This window comes from Salmo trutta, chromosome 25 (assembly GCF_901001165.1).
Source record: "Salmo trutta chromosome 25, fSalTru1.1, whole genome shotgun sequence".
Classification (NCBI taxonomy): Eukaryota; Metazoa; Chordata; class Actinopteri; order Salmoniformes; family Salmonidae; genus Salmo; species Salmo trutta.
The window spans coordinates 8690705-8703209 of record NC_042981.1 but is presented as its reverse complement, the minus strand read 5'-3'; the positions used below and the strand labels follow the sequence as shown (position 1 = coordinate 8703209).

At 45.2% G+C, this 12505-nt stretch overlaps 1 protein-coding gene across 1 annotated transcript; it reads left to right on the top strand.

The window, feature by feature from the left end:
• Nucleotides 1–2959: 2959 nt before the first annotated feature.
• Nucleotides 2960–9219, top strand: LOC115161951 (type II iodothyronine deiodinase). Its single transcript, XM_029712805.1, has 2 exons — nucleotides 2960–3651; nucleotides 8180–9219. Exons 1-2 carry the CDS (start codon nucleotides 3430–3432, stop codon nucleotides 8765–8767), a joined length of 810 nt encoding a protein of 269 aa, XP_029568665.1. The 5' UTR covers nucleotides 2960–3429; the 3' UTR covers nucleotides 8768–9219.
• Nucleotides 9220–12505: the final 3286 nt, after the last annotated feature.

Here is a 12505-nt window from a genome sequence, read left to right as displayed (position 1 = left end):
TAACACCTAACCTCAGCTCCAACCCCAGCCTCTAACCCTAACACCTAACCTAACCTCAGCTCCAGCCTCTAGCCTCTAACCCTAACACCTAACCTCAGCTCCAGACTCTAGCCTCTAACCCTAACACCTAACCTAACCTCGGCTCCAACACCAGTCTCTAACCCTAACACTTAACCTAACCTAACCTCAGCTCCAACCTCTAACCTTTAAACCTAACACCTAACCTAACCGCAGGTCCATCCTCTAACCTCTAACCCTAACACCTAACCTCACCTCAGCTCTAGCCTCTAACCTCTAACCCTAACACCTAACCTCAGCTCCAGCCTCTAACCTCTAACCCTAACACCTAACCTAACCTCAGCTCCAGACTCTAATCTCTAACCCTAACACCTAACCTAACCTCAGCTCCAGACTCTAGACTCTAACCCTAACACTTAACCTAATCTGAACTCCAACCCCAGCCTCACACCTCTAACCCTAACACCTAACCTCAGCTCCAGCCTCTAACCTCTAATCCTAACACCTAACCTCAGCTCCAGGCTCTAACCTTTAATCCCTAAACTCAGCTCCATCCTCTAATCTCTAACCCTAACACCTTACATCAGCTCCAACCCCAGCCTTTAACCCTAACACCTAACCTAATCTCAGCTCCAACCCCAGCCTCTAACCCTGACACCTAACCTATCTCAGCTCTAACCCGAGCCTCTAACCCTGACACCTAACCTAATCTCAGCTCCAACCCCAGTCTCTAACCCTAACAGCTAATCTAACCTCAGCTCCTACCCCAGCCTCTAACCCTAACACCTAATCTAACCTAATCTCAACTCCAACTTGTTGTCTACGACTAGAACAGCCTACTACTTTTCATTTTCAAATAATTTCAATCAATCAATCAATGATCTTAATGCTAGCTCCATTTTATCAGCTATTGACATCTACCGAAACGTATGCTAACTCCATTTTATCAGCTATTGACATCTACCGAAACGTATGCTAACTCCATTTTATCAGCTATTGACATCCACCGAAACAGAATCATCAGAGTGTACTCTATCTAATCAGGTCTCCCTCATGAAATAAGTCTTCTGAATTCAACGTGACTTCCTGGTAAGTAAAGGTTAAATAATATAAAAACCGATTGGCTTACTTGGGTAAACATCATATGTGACACAGAAACCAATGCATGGTCACCATTTTATAACACTATGTAGTCAGATTCAAACTGAATGTTTGGCAATGGAGACCACTCTTTATAATTAACAATATTGTTAGGTCAGGAGATGGTCAGAAGATGGTCAGGAGATGGTCAGAAGATGGTCAGGAGATGGTCAGGAGATGGTCAGGAGATGGTCAGGAGAAAGTCAGGAGATGGTCAGGAGATGGTCAGGAGATGGTCAGGAGAAGGTCAGGAGATGGTCAGGAGATGGTCAGGAGATGGTCAGGAGAAGGTCAGGAGATGGTCAGAAGATGGTCAGGAGAAGGTCAGGAGATGGTCAGGAGATGGTCAGAAGATGGTCAGGAGATGGTAAGGAGAAGGTCAGGAGAAGGTCCGGGGATGGTCAGGAGATGGTAAGGAGAAGGTCAGGAGAAGGTCAGGAGATGGTCAGGAGATGGTCAGGAGATGGTCAGGAGATTGTCAGGAGATTGTCAGGAGATGGTCAGAAGGTCGGAAGATTGTCAGGAGATGGTCAGGAGATGGTAAGGAGAAGGTCAGGAGAAGGTCAGGGGATGGTGAGGAGATGGTCAGGAGATGGTCAGGAGATGGTCAGAAGATGGTCAGGAGATGGTCAGGAGATTGTCAGGAGATTGTCAGGAGATGGTCAGGAGAAGGTCGGAAGATTGTCAGGAGATGGTCAGGAGATGGTGAGGAGAAGGTCAGGAGAAGGTCAGGAGATGGTCAGGAGATGGTCAGGAGATGGTCAGGAGAAGGTCAGGAGATGGTCAGGAGATGGTCAGGAGATGTAGCCCTAACCCTAACCTTAACCCTTAACTCTTATCCTAATCCTAAACTTAACCCTAACATTAATATGAACTCTTATCCTAACCCTAAACTTAACCCTAGCCCTAACCCTTACTCTAAACCTAAACCGTAACCTTAGCAAACATTTGATTATCAACAGATAGTTTGTTGACAGTATGATAATCTGTAAAGCCTCTATATGGGACTATCCAGATGAAGGTTGACCTAAGTGTTTAGCAAGATGTCACCTCTATAGATTTTAACTATCTGCCACCCTGCTATGATTTAAGGTAATACTGTTGCCAAACTGAAATGTTTGGCAATTGTGTCACCTCTTTGGACATAAGAAACAATCTATAGCTCCTAAGCTTTTGTAAGCTGACTGTGCCCTCACGTGAATAAATGTCATATAAAAAACAAAGCCTATGGCTTAAATAACGACCATGACCAGTGGAGGGAGAATGGCTTATAATAATAGCCTGAATGGAGAAAATGGAATGGCATCAAACACCTGGAAACCATGTGTTTGATGTATTTGATACCATTCCACAGATTCTGCTCCATGTCATTAACACGAGCCCATCCTCCCCTATTAAGGTGCCACTAACCTCCTGTGACCATGACATTACAACCTGTAAGTGCAGCCATTGGCTTGTACCCATGGACTTTCTTTATGGCCTAGAGGAACAGGCTTTCTGTATACAGTACCAGGTATAAAGCTTCTGCAGGAGAGAGATTAGGCCGCATGTATGGAAGACTGAGGATACGAAGCATCAAGCTGGCTGGGTCGTATGATTTTTTAAAATGTTTGTTAACCACTTTGAACTGTATTTTGTATTTTCACGGACATTTTTGGGGTGAAAAATTATCAATTCTAAAGGAGTAGACCATCTTCTGTATGATTGTTCTGGAACAATATAAAGTTCCTTGTAGGGTTGGCCACCCTTCTCCGTTTCCATGCGTTATATTACCGAGAAGCGCTATAGCCAGCGAGAGAGGGGGGGTAGCACTCGGTCTGACGTCATGATCTTACAACAAGATACGCCTGGAGCTCTATCACGGAGGCGAATAATTTACGGTATAAAAAGATTTACAGCCGAGAGGGCTAACTCGTTGGAGCACACAAGCAATTACAAAGCCAGCTAGATACAACTTTTGGTACCAGCGGAGCGCAGCGCACAACCCTCGAATACACTCCTCGAGTCCTCTCTTGCCTCTTTTTTTTTATCCCGGGTGACAATTCATTTGTGCGCTCCAAGTCAAGTCAGAGCGCACTCCGTTGAAATGCGAGCAGCAGCATAAAGACCTTGCAGCTTCGAGAGAGGGGACAGAGACATATTTAGTGTTTGACAGTGTCAGACAGTGAGCGGGGAACAGCAGAGGAGCACCTGTCTTCGCGGGATGTCCTTGGAAAGCAGCTAAAACCAAGACGCATCATCGGTCTAGTCCGGGGACAGAAGCCTAAACAAATGGGCGCTGCCAGCGTGGACCTGCTGGTCACCCTCCAGATCCTGCCCGGTTTCTTCTCCAACTGCCTGTTCCTCGCGCTCTACGACTCGGTGGTGCTGGTGAAGCGCGTGGTGTCGTTGCTGAGCTGCCCTGGCGGCGGCGGGGGAGAGTGGCAGCGCATGCTGACCTCGGCGGGGCTCCGTTCCATATGGAACAGCTTCCTGCTGGACGCATACAAACAGGTAATGAACAATGTCATACTGTCATATAAACAGTATTCTGCTGGACGCATACAAACAGGTAATGAACAATGTCATACTGTCATATAAACAGCATTCTGCTGGACGCATACAAACAGGTAATGAACAATGTCATACTGTCATATAAACAGCATTCTGCTGGACGCATACAAACAGGTAATGAACAATGTCATACTGTCATATAAACAGCATTCTGCTGGACGCATACAAACAGGTAATGAACAATGTCATACTGTCATATAAACAGCATTCTGCTGGACGCATACAAACAGGTAATGAACAATGTCATACTGTCATATAAACAGCATTCTGCTGGACGCATACAAACAGGTAATGCACAATGTATGTTAACACTGCAGGCTACACTGAGGCTACAGTTTGTGGTTAGAGTTTGTGCTTATACTGTGAGTTGTAGCAACTTGTATTGTGGGATAACTGTGTTCAACAGACCCACCGGTCTTGAGCATTGTTCCAATATAATAGTAATCTCTCATGGACAGATTCACAGATCATTTTACTCTTGTGTTTGCAAGATTAGCGAAATTGTGTCCTCTAAAAGTGTCAGAGTGGCATCACTTGGAAAAGTTGGTATGCATCAACATAAAATTATCTCAACTGTTATATGCATACTTCTCTGTTAATCTTAACACTTCAAAAGCAGTGTATCGTTTTTAGAAGTTCAGTCATTCATTTTGAAAGGACAGTTATACATCTGCATCACTGAATTCTTATTATCTGGCCATCTGAGACCATGTCCTCTCCTTTAAATGTTGAACTTTAATATCACATTTTAAATGTAGGTTATCTGATCTAAAACGTGATGAACTTTGGTCCCCAGACAGTCAAAACCATGAGGGCCATTCACCCTCTGTTACTCAGAAGTTCAGAGGTCTGGCTTCTCCTAAATGTTACATTTTAACTCCCAAACCAAACAGAGACCAGTGTGTCAGTGCCAGCCAGACACCAGGCATCACACCAGGTAGACAGGTACACACGTGAGCTTTTACACAGATCATCTGACACCTCTATTCCTTTTGATAGATAAGAACATGTACAGAATGGATGTGAATGGCTTATAGCAGGTGAATGAAACACGTGCACGATGCTCGTCACTAAAGAATGTGGTTGGTCTAGTTTGGGGTAATTTGGTAGAGGAATCTCCTGCCTCTCCCCTCTCTGTCCCCTTGTTGAGAGTCTGATCCTCTGTTGTGTTCTTGTCACTTTCCTCCTCTCTCTCGCTTCATCCTCTCTCGCTCTCTCTCTTTTTCACTCTCTCATGCCCCCTCTCTTCCCCTCGCCCTGCCTTTGTTGTTCAGTCTCTGTCTCTGTCTCAGTCCTTAAGTCCCTGTCTCTGTCGTTCAGTTCCTGTCTCTGTCCTTAAGTCCCTGTCTCTGTCGTTCAGTCCCTGTCTCTGTCGTTCAGTCCCTGTCTCTGTCCTTAAGTCCCTGTCTTTGTCCTTAAGTCCCTGTCTCTGTCGTTCAGTCCCTGTCTCTGTCGTTCAGTCCCTGTCTCTGTCCTTAAGTCCCTGTCCTTGTCCTTAAGTCCCTGTCTCTGTCCTTAAGTCCCTGTCTCTGTCGTTCAGTCCCTGTCTCTGTCGTTCAGTTCCTGTCTCTGTCCTTCAGTTCCTGTCTCTGTCGTTCAGTTCCTGTCTCTGTCGTTCAGTCCCTGTCTCTGTCCTTAAGTCCCTGTCTCTGTCCTTAAGTCCCTGTCTCTGTCGTTCAGTTCCTGTCTCTGTCCTTCAGTTCCTGTCTCTGTCGTTCAGTTCCTGTCTCTGTCGTTCAGTTCCTGTCTCTGTCGTTCAGTCCCTGTCTCTGTCGTTCAGTCCCTGTCTCTGTCCTTAAGTCCCTGTCTCTGTCGTTCAGTCCCTGTCTCTGTCGTTCAGTTCCTGTCTCTGTCGTTCAGTTCCTGTCTCTGTCGTTCAGTCCCTGTCTCTGTCCTTAAGTCTCTGTCTCTGTCCTTAAGTCCCTGTCTCTGTCGTTCAGTTCCTGTCTCTGTCGTTCAGTTCCTGTCTCTGTCGTTCAGTTCCTGTCTCTGTCCTTCAGTCCCTGTCTCTGTCCTTAAGTCCCTGTCTCTGTCGTTCAGTCCCTGTCTCTGTCGTTCAGTCCCTGTCTCTTTCCTTCAGTTCCTGTCTCTGTCGTTCAGTTCCTGTCTCTGTCCTTAAGTCCCTGTCTCTGTCGTTCAGTCCCTGTCTCTGCCGTTCAGTCCCTGTCTCTGTCGTTCAGTCCCTACCTCTGTCGTTCTGTCCCTGTCTCTGTCCTTCAGTCCCTGTCTCTGTTGTTCAGTCCCTGTCTCTGTCGTTCAGACGTTCAGTGTTTCTTTGTCAAACGGTTTTGGCATATTTCAGTCTTCTGTGATGGACAGTACTAGTCAAAAGTTTGGACACACCTACTCATCCAGGGTTTTTCTTTATTTTTACTATTTTCTATAATGTAGAATAGTAGTGACGACATCAAAGCTATGAACTGTAGCTCAGTTGGTAGAGCATGGTGTTTGCAACACCAGGGTTGTGGGTTTGATTCCCACGGGGGGCCAGCACAGAAAAAAATGTATGATATGTATGAAATTGTATGAAATGTATGCATTCACTACTGTAAGTCGCTCTGGATAAGAGCGTCTGCTAAATGACTAAAATGTAAATGTAAATGACATATATGGAATCATGTAGAAACCTAAATGTATTTTATATTTGAGATTCTTCATAACAGCCACACTTTGGCTTGATGACAGCTTTGCATACTCCATCCGACACACACACAGAGACACACACACACACCCACACCCACACACAGGGCTAGGTAGGTTACTTTCTAAATGTAATCTGTTACAGTTACTACATTACCTGTCCAAAATTGTAGTCGGTAACGTAATTTTTTTGATTTCCCAAACTCAGTAAAAATAATCTGATTACTTTCAGTTACTTTTAAGTTACTGTCCCCTTAAGAGGCATTAGAAGAAGACAAAAAATGCATTTTACCAATTGAATGACATCTACTGCAGGGTAAATCAATGTTAGAGTTGTCATAGATGGATGTTGCATTTTACTTCATGGGGTTAGGTAGCGTTCTTCTAACCCATAACATTAAAACCAGTCTGTCAGATTTCCAGTCATTCCAATAAATATAAAACCCCATTGATCTTCAAGAATAGGACTTGGAAATATGGAAATATAGATTAGCCAAATTGTTTTACCTGAGCATAACCAATAAAATGAAGGACTTATTAGCCAACTCAGTTGTTTATGATCTTGTTGTTATGGAGGACTGATTGGGCTCATTGCTACCGTTGCTTGCTATAGGCTTATTGTTTACGTTTTTGTTGGTGACACTTTGACATCTCGATAATTTGCAGCTGTTTAAGTCTACCAAAGAGCGCAGGTTTGAGCATGTGTCCATTAGACCTATGGAGAAAGAAAATGTAATCAGCATGAATTAGGTTGTGCAATAAAAGCCCCAACTCGTGGTCTTCTTAAATGAAACTCGTAGTTGACAGTATGGAGCATAATAACACAGAGGAGTATAGAAGGAGGAAACTCATCAAACTTCCACAGACTGGGATCCACATGATGCAGCTGTTGCAAGAGCGCTGGCTATCCACTGGTCCACAAAAACAACGTTTGACAGGCAGCTTACAATTACTCAATTCAACAATTTTTTTGTATAAAATACACATATTTATTTATTTCACCTTTATTTAACCAGGTAGGCTAGTTAATTAAGAACAAGTTCTCATTTACAACTGCGACCTTGCCAAGATAAATCAAAGCAGTTCGACACATACAACAACACAGAGTTACGCATGGAATAAACAAACATAAGGTCAATAATACAGTAGAAAAAGTCTATATACAGTGTGTGCAAATAAGGTAGGATAAGGGAAGTATCGCAATAAATAGGCCATGGTGGCGATGATATATACGTTTGTGAACAGCCATCCACCACAACCACAATCCATAAGGCACAAATAGCTACATGAGAGAGCAGCAGTGTGATTCACATCAATGTGTAATGTAGATATCAATAATAAATGATATCCAATGAAGGTGCCACCAACCACCTGTAGTGTGTATATTATTGTGTCTTGATTGACTGGCAACACCAAGCTTCTCTTTTCTTTCAGAAAGACGTTAAATCTCAAGATAAACAGCTGATAACCAACCTCTCTTTCTCTCTTCCTCCCTCCTCTCCTCCCATCCCTCCTCTCCTCCCCTCCCTCCTCTACTCCCCTCCCTCCTCGCTTTCCCTCCCCTCCCACCTCTCCTCTCCTCCCTCCTCTCCTCCCCTCCCGCCTCTCCTACCCTCCCTCCTCTCCTCCCCTCCCGCCTCTCCTCCCCTCCCTCCTCGCTTTCCCTCCCCTCCACCCTCTCCTCCCCTCCCTCCTCTACTCCCCTCCCTCCTCGCTTTCCCTCCCCTCCACCCTCTCCTCCCCTCCCTCCTCTCCTCCCCTCCCGCCTCTCCTCCCCTCCCTCCTCTCCTCCCCTCCCTTCTCTCCTCCCCTCTCTCTCCCCATGTAGGTGAAACTTGGCAGTGAGGCACCCAACTCCAAAGTGGTGAAGGTTCCTGGTAGTGGTGGTAACCATGGCTTCCGGCGGCGGAGCAGTGTGACCACCACCACGACCCGTCATCCTGGAGACGAGTGCCGCCTGCTGGACTTCGAGTCATCGGAGCGCCCTCTTGTGGTGAACTTCGGTTCAGCCACCTGACCCCCGTTCATCAGCCACCTGCCCGCCTTCCGGCGGCTGGTGGAGGAGTTCTCTAACGTGGCCGACTTCCTGCTGGTCTACATTGACGAGGCGCACCCCTCAGACGGCTGGGTGGCGCCCACCATGGGCCCATGCTCCTTCGAGGTCAGGAAGCACCGGTCGCTGGAGGAGAGGGTGGTGGCGGCCATGAAACTGACTGAGGCCTTCAGCCTGCCGCCTCAGTGCCAGCTGGTGGCTGACTGCATGGACAACAATGCTAACGTAGCCTACGGCGTGTCCTACGAGAGGGTGTGCATCGTGCAGAGGAGGAAGATCGCCTACCTGGGTGGGAAGGGACCCTTCTTCTACAACCTGAAGGATGTGAGGCAGTATCTGGAACAGAGATATGGCAAGAGATAGGGGGCAGACAGACAGAGAGGACGAGTTCTGTGACAACTGAACGGCTGATAAGAGAAAGAGAGAATATTTATTTTCGTATAAAAGGAGAATTAAAGGAAGGCGAGGTGCTTTCAGAACTGATCTGTTCTGACCACAAATGACAGGCAATGCTTGGAACAGAACATGTGACATGTTCTAAAATTCCCAAGTTCCACATCTGTGGAACTTCCTTTCTGGAAGGAGACCAACATTCCATAAAACTTTTCACTGGAACACAATAGAACAGAACCGATAGACTAAAACATGGACTGATGCTCTGCTAACTATGACAGTGAGTTGACTGAAAGAAGAAACTGAATAGGTTGACCCGTGACACGCTTTATCAATAACTTCATCCCCATTTGCTAATAATCTAAACGTTTTCAACTTACAGTACACATTCTCTTCTAACCTGGCTCCTTTCAAAACGAAAACCAAATTACTGCACAGAGAAGAAAGCACAAGTGCCCAACTATATATATATATATATATATATATATATATATATATATATATATATATATATATATATATGTGTGTGTATATATATATATATATATATATATATATATATATATATATATATATATATATATATATATATATAAACAATTCTATTAATTTATTTCTATGGAGTTTTGAATGTTATGTTGTTTGTTTTTACACCACGATAATATTTTGTATGTTGATGCACTTGTAACGCTTTTTATTTAAGAAAACAATCCATCATATAAGGGGTGTTACACCACTGTTTTCAACCTTCTAGAGTAGACTGTTTTAACCATCTAGAGACGACTGTTTCAACCTTCTAGAGCAGACTGTTTAAACCATCTAGAGTAGACTGTTTAAACCATCTAGAGTAGACTGTTTTCAACCTTCTAGAGCAGACTGTTTCAACCTTCTAGAGTAGACTGTTTTAACCATCTAGAGACGACTGTTTTAACCATCTAGAGTAGACTGTTTTCAACCATCTAGAGTAGACTGTTTTCAACCTTCTAGAGTAGACTGTTTTCAACCATCCAGAGGAGACTGTTTTCAACCATCTACAGTAGACTGTTTTAACCATCTAGAGACGACTGTTTTAACCATCTAGAGTAGACTGTTTTCAACCATCTACAGTAGACTGTCTTCAACCATCTAGAGTAGACTGTTTTAACCATCTAGAGTAGACTGTTTTCAACCATCTCGACTCAGACACCTCCTAGTACATCGTTCATGTTATACCACCACCTAGAGAATAGACGTTAGCTCTGTGTCCATCTCCTCCATATGGGCATTTTAACCCAAAAGACAATGAGAGAGAGAGGAAAGTAAACCCAAGAGAAAAGCACAGAATGAAGAAACAGAGGCAGTATGTGTACTGTAGTCAGCACCAAGGCTACGTCGCTAGCTAGCTAGCTGTAATCCCAGGGGCTGTTTGCTGTTGGTGATGGTTCGTGTTAGCGATGAGGCAGGGGTGTACAGAGATGTAATGGGTTGAGGGAGATAGCCATGTCTCCAAAAACCTAAGGTGAGTGTTCTGAAAGCTTTATGGCTAACGTGGTACTTCATTTCTCTCGACAACCCAGACTCAAGCCACATGTAGAACATCAAACATTGATTTTGCAATTGGTGCTCTCATGGTTCAGTTGTCAAGATAGACAAAGTGCCACGTTAGCCATGAAGGTTCTGGGAAACTCTGAGTTCTGAGGTGTGTGGCAGGAAGTGAGAAAGGCTAAGGACAGCAGGTGAGGCAGGCTTTGAACAGGTGGTGTCTAGATGCCTTAAGACGGTGTTTCAAAAGGGGTGTGTATCAGTTTTATGGTGTGACGTGACTGAAAAGGTTTTTAGTCGATCAGACAGACAGTTGGTTTGGGTCGAGACGGGGCTGGTGTGAGAATGAAAACCACTGACTAAAGGGTTACTGACTCAGTCTTTGGTCGGATGACAGAACTCACCTCCTTGACGTAGACTCAAACCAACATGTCTGAACATCATCAAACCAACCAACATTCGCACACAACCTCTCTCTCTAGGAGAGATCCACCTCTCTCTAGGAGAGGTCCATCTCTCTCTCTAAGAGAGGTCCACCTCTCTCTCTAGGAGAGGTCCACCTCTCTCTCTAGGAGAGGTCCATCTCTATCTCTAGGAGAGGTCCATCTCTCTCTCTAGGAGAGGTCCACCTCTCTCTCTAGGAGAGGTCCACCTCTCTCTAGGAGAGGTCCACCTCTCTCTCTAGGACAGGTCCACCTCTCTCTCTAGGATAGGTTCACCTCTCTCTCTAGGAGAGGTCCATCTCTCTCTCTAAGAGAGGTCCATCTCTCTCTCTAAGAGAGGTCCATCTCTCTCTCTAGGAGAGGTCCACCTCTCTCTCTAGGAGAGGTCCACCTCTCTCTCTAGGAGAGGTTCACCTCTCTCTCTAGGAGAGGTCCATCTCTCTCTCTAAGAGAGGTCCATCTCTCTCTCTAGGAGAGGTCCATCTCTCTCTCTAGGAGAGGTCCACCTCTCTCTCTAGGAGAGATCCACCTCTCTCTCTAGGAGAGATCCATCTCTCTCTCTAGGAGAGGTCCATCTCTCTCTCTAGGAAAAGTCCATCAACTAATATTTGTTTTCTTTAACCATATGTGTAGAGCTGTGTTTAAAAAAATCCAGAGGAGAGGAGTGACGGAAAGGAAAATAAAGATGAATTTACTACTCTGTGATTTGTGATTTCTGTCTGTGTGTCTGTGTCCTGATAGGGCCAGATTACCACGAGGGAGAGAGAGAGAGTAGAGAGGGAACAAAAGAAAGAGAGAGAACGAAAAAGACAGAGAGAGAGAGAGAGAGAGAGAGACTAAAAGAACTGTTCAAGGAGTTTAAACAGAAGCCTTCTTTCTGTACATGTGCGAGTGCTTGTGCGTTCCTATGCACAGCTCTCCTTGAAAAAAAAAAAAAAACGATACACATACAATAGGTGAAATGACTCCTAAAATACGACAGCTTTAGACACACTCTCTATGATATACTATAACATATGTCTAACCAGGGCTGTAAGGTTCAAATTAAGCCATGACTCCTGGCTGAACTTTTGCTCCAGTGAACCTGCCAACTACTGCATAGAATAGTACAGACGCCAGGGGGGAAGGGAAAGAGGGAGGAAGGAGGGAGGGGTGCGGCGGAGGAGGAGCATGGGGAGGTTATGGAATAGGGAAAGGCAGAGATGTAGAGGAGGCTAGGAGGAGAGGTAAAGTGGGAGGAAGGGAGGAGGAAATAGGAGGAGAAGATGAGGGAGAATGGCGGGATTGTAGGATGAAAAGTAGAGAAAGAAACAGAGGGAGGATGTTTTCAGCTGGTCCATTGCTTTGGTGTGAAATAGGACCTGATGATGTGGTAGTCTGGAAAAGGGCCCTCAGAGCGGTACACGGTGAATGTAGAGCAATTTAACATTATTTACTAACTGTCTCCGCCTCGGAAAGTCCCAGCACTGCCAGGGTGTGTGTGTGTGTGTGTGTGTGTGTGTGTGTGTGTGTGTGTGTGTGTGTGTGTGTGTGTGTGTGTGTGTGTGTGTGTGTGTGTGTGTGTGTGTGTGTGTGTGTGTGTGTGTGCGTGTGTGTGCGTGCGTGTGTGCGTGCGTGTGTGTGTGTGTGTGTGTGTGTGTACTGATTTCGGGGAATAGAGGGTGAGGATGTTTGAAACGAAAAGGGGGCAATTAGTTCTGTAGGTTTATACAAGAGACCCAAACAGACCAATGAGAGAGAGAGA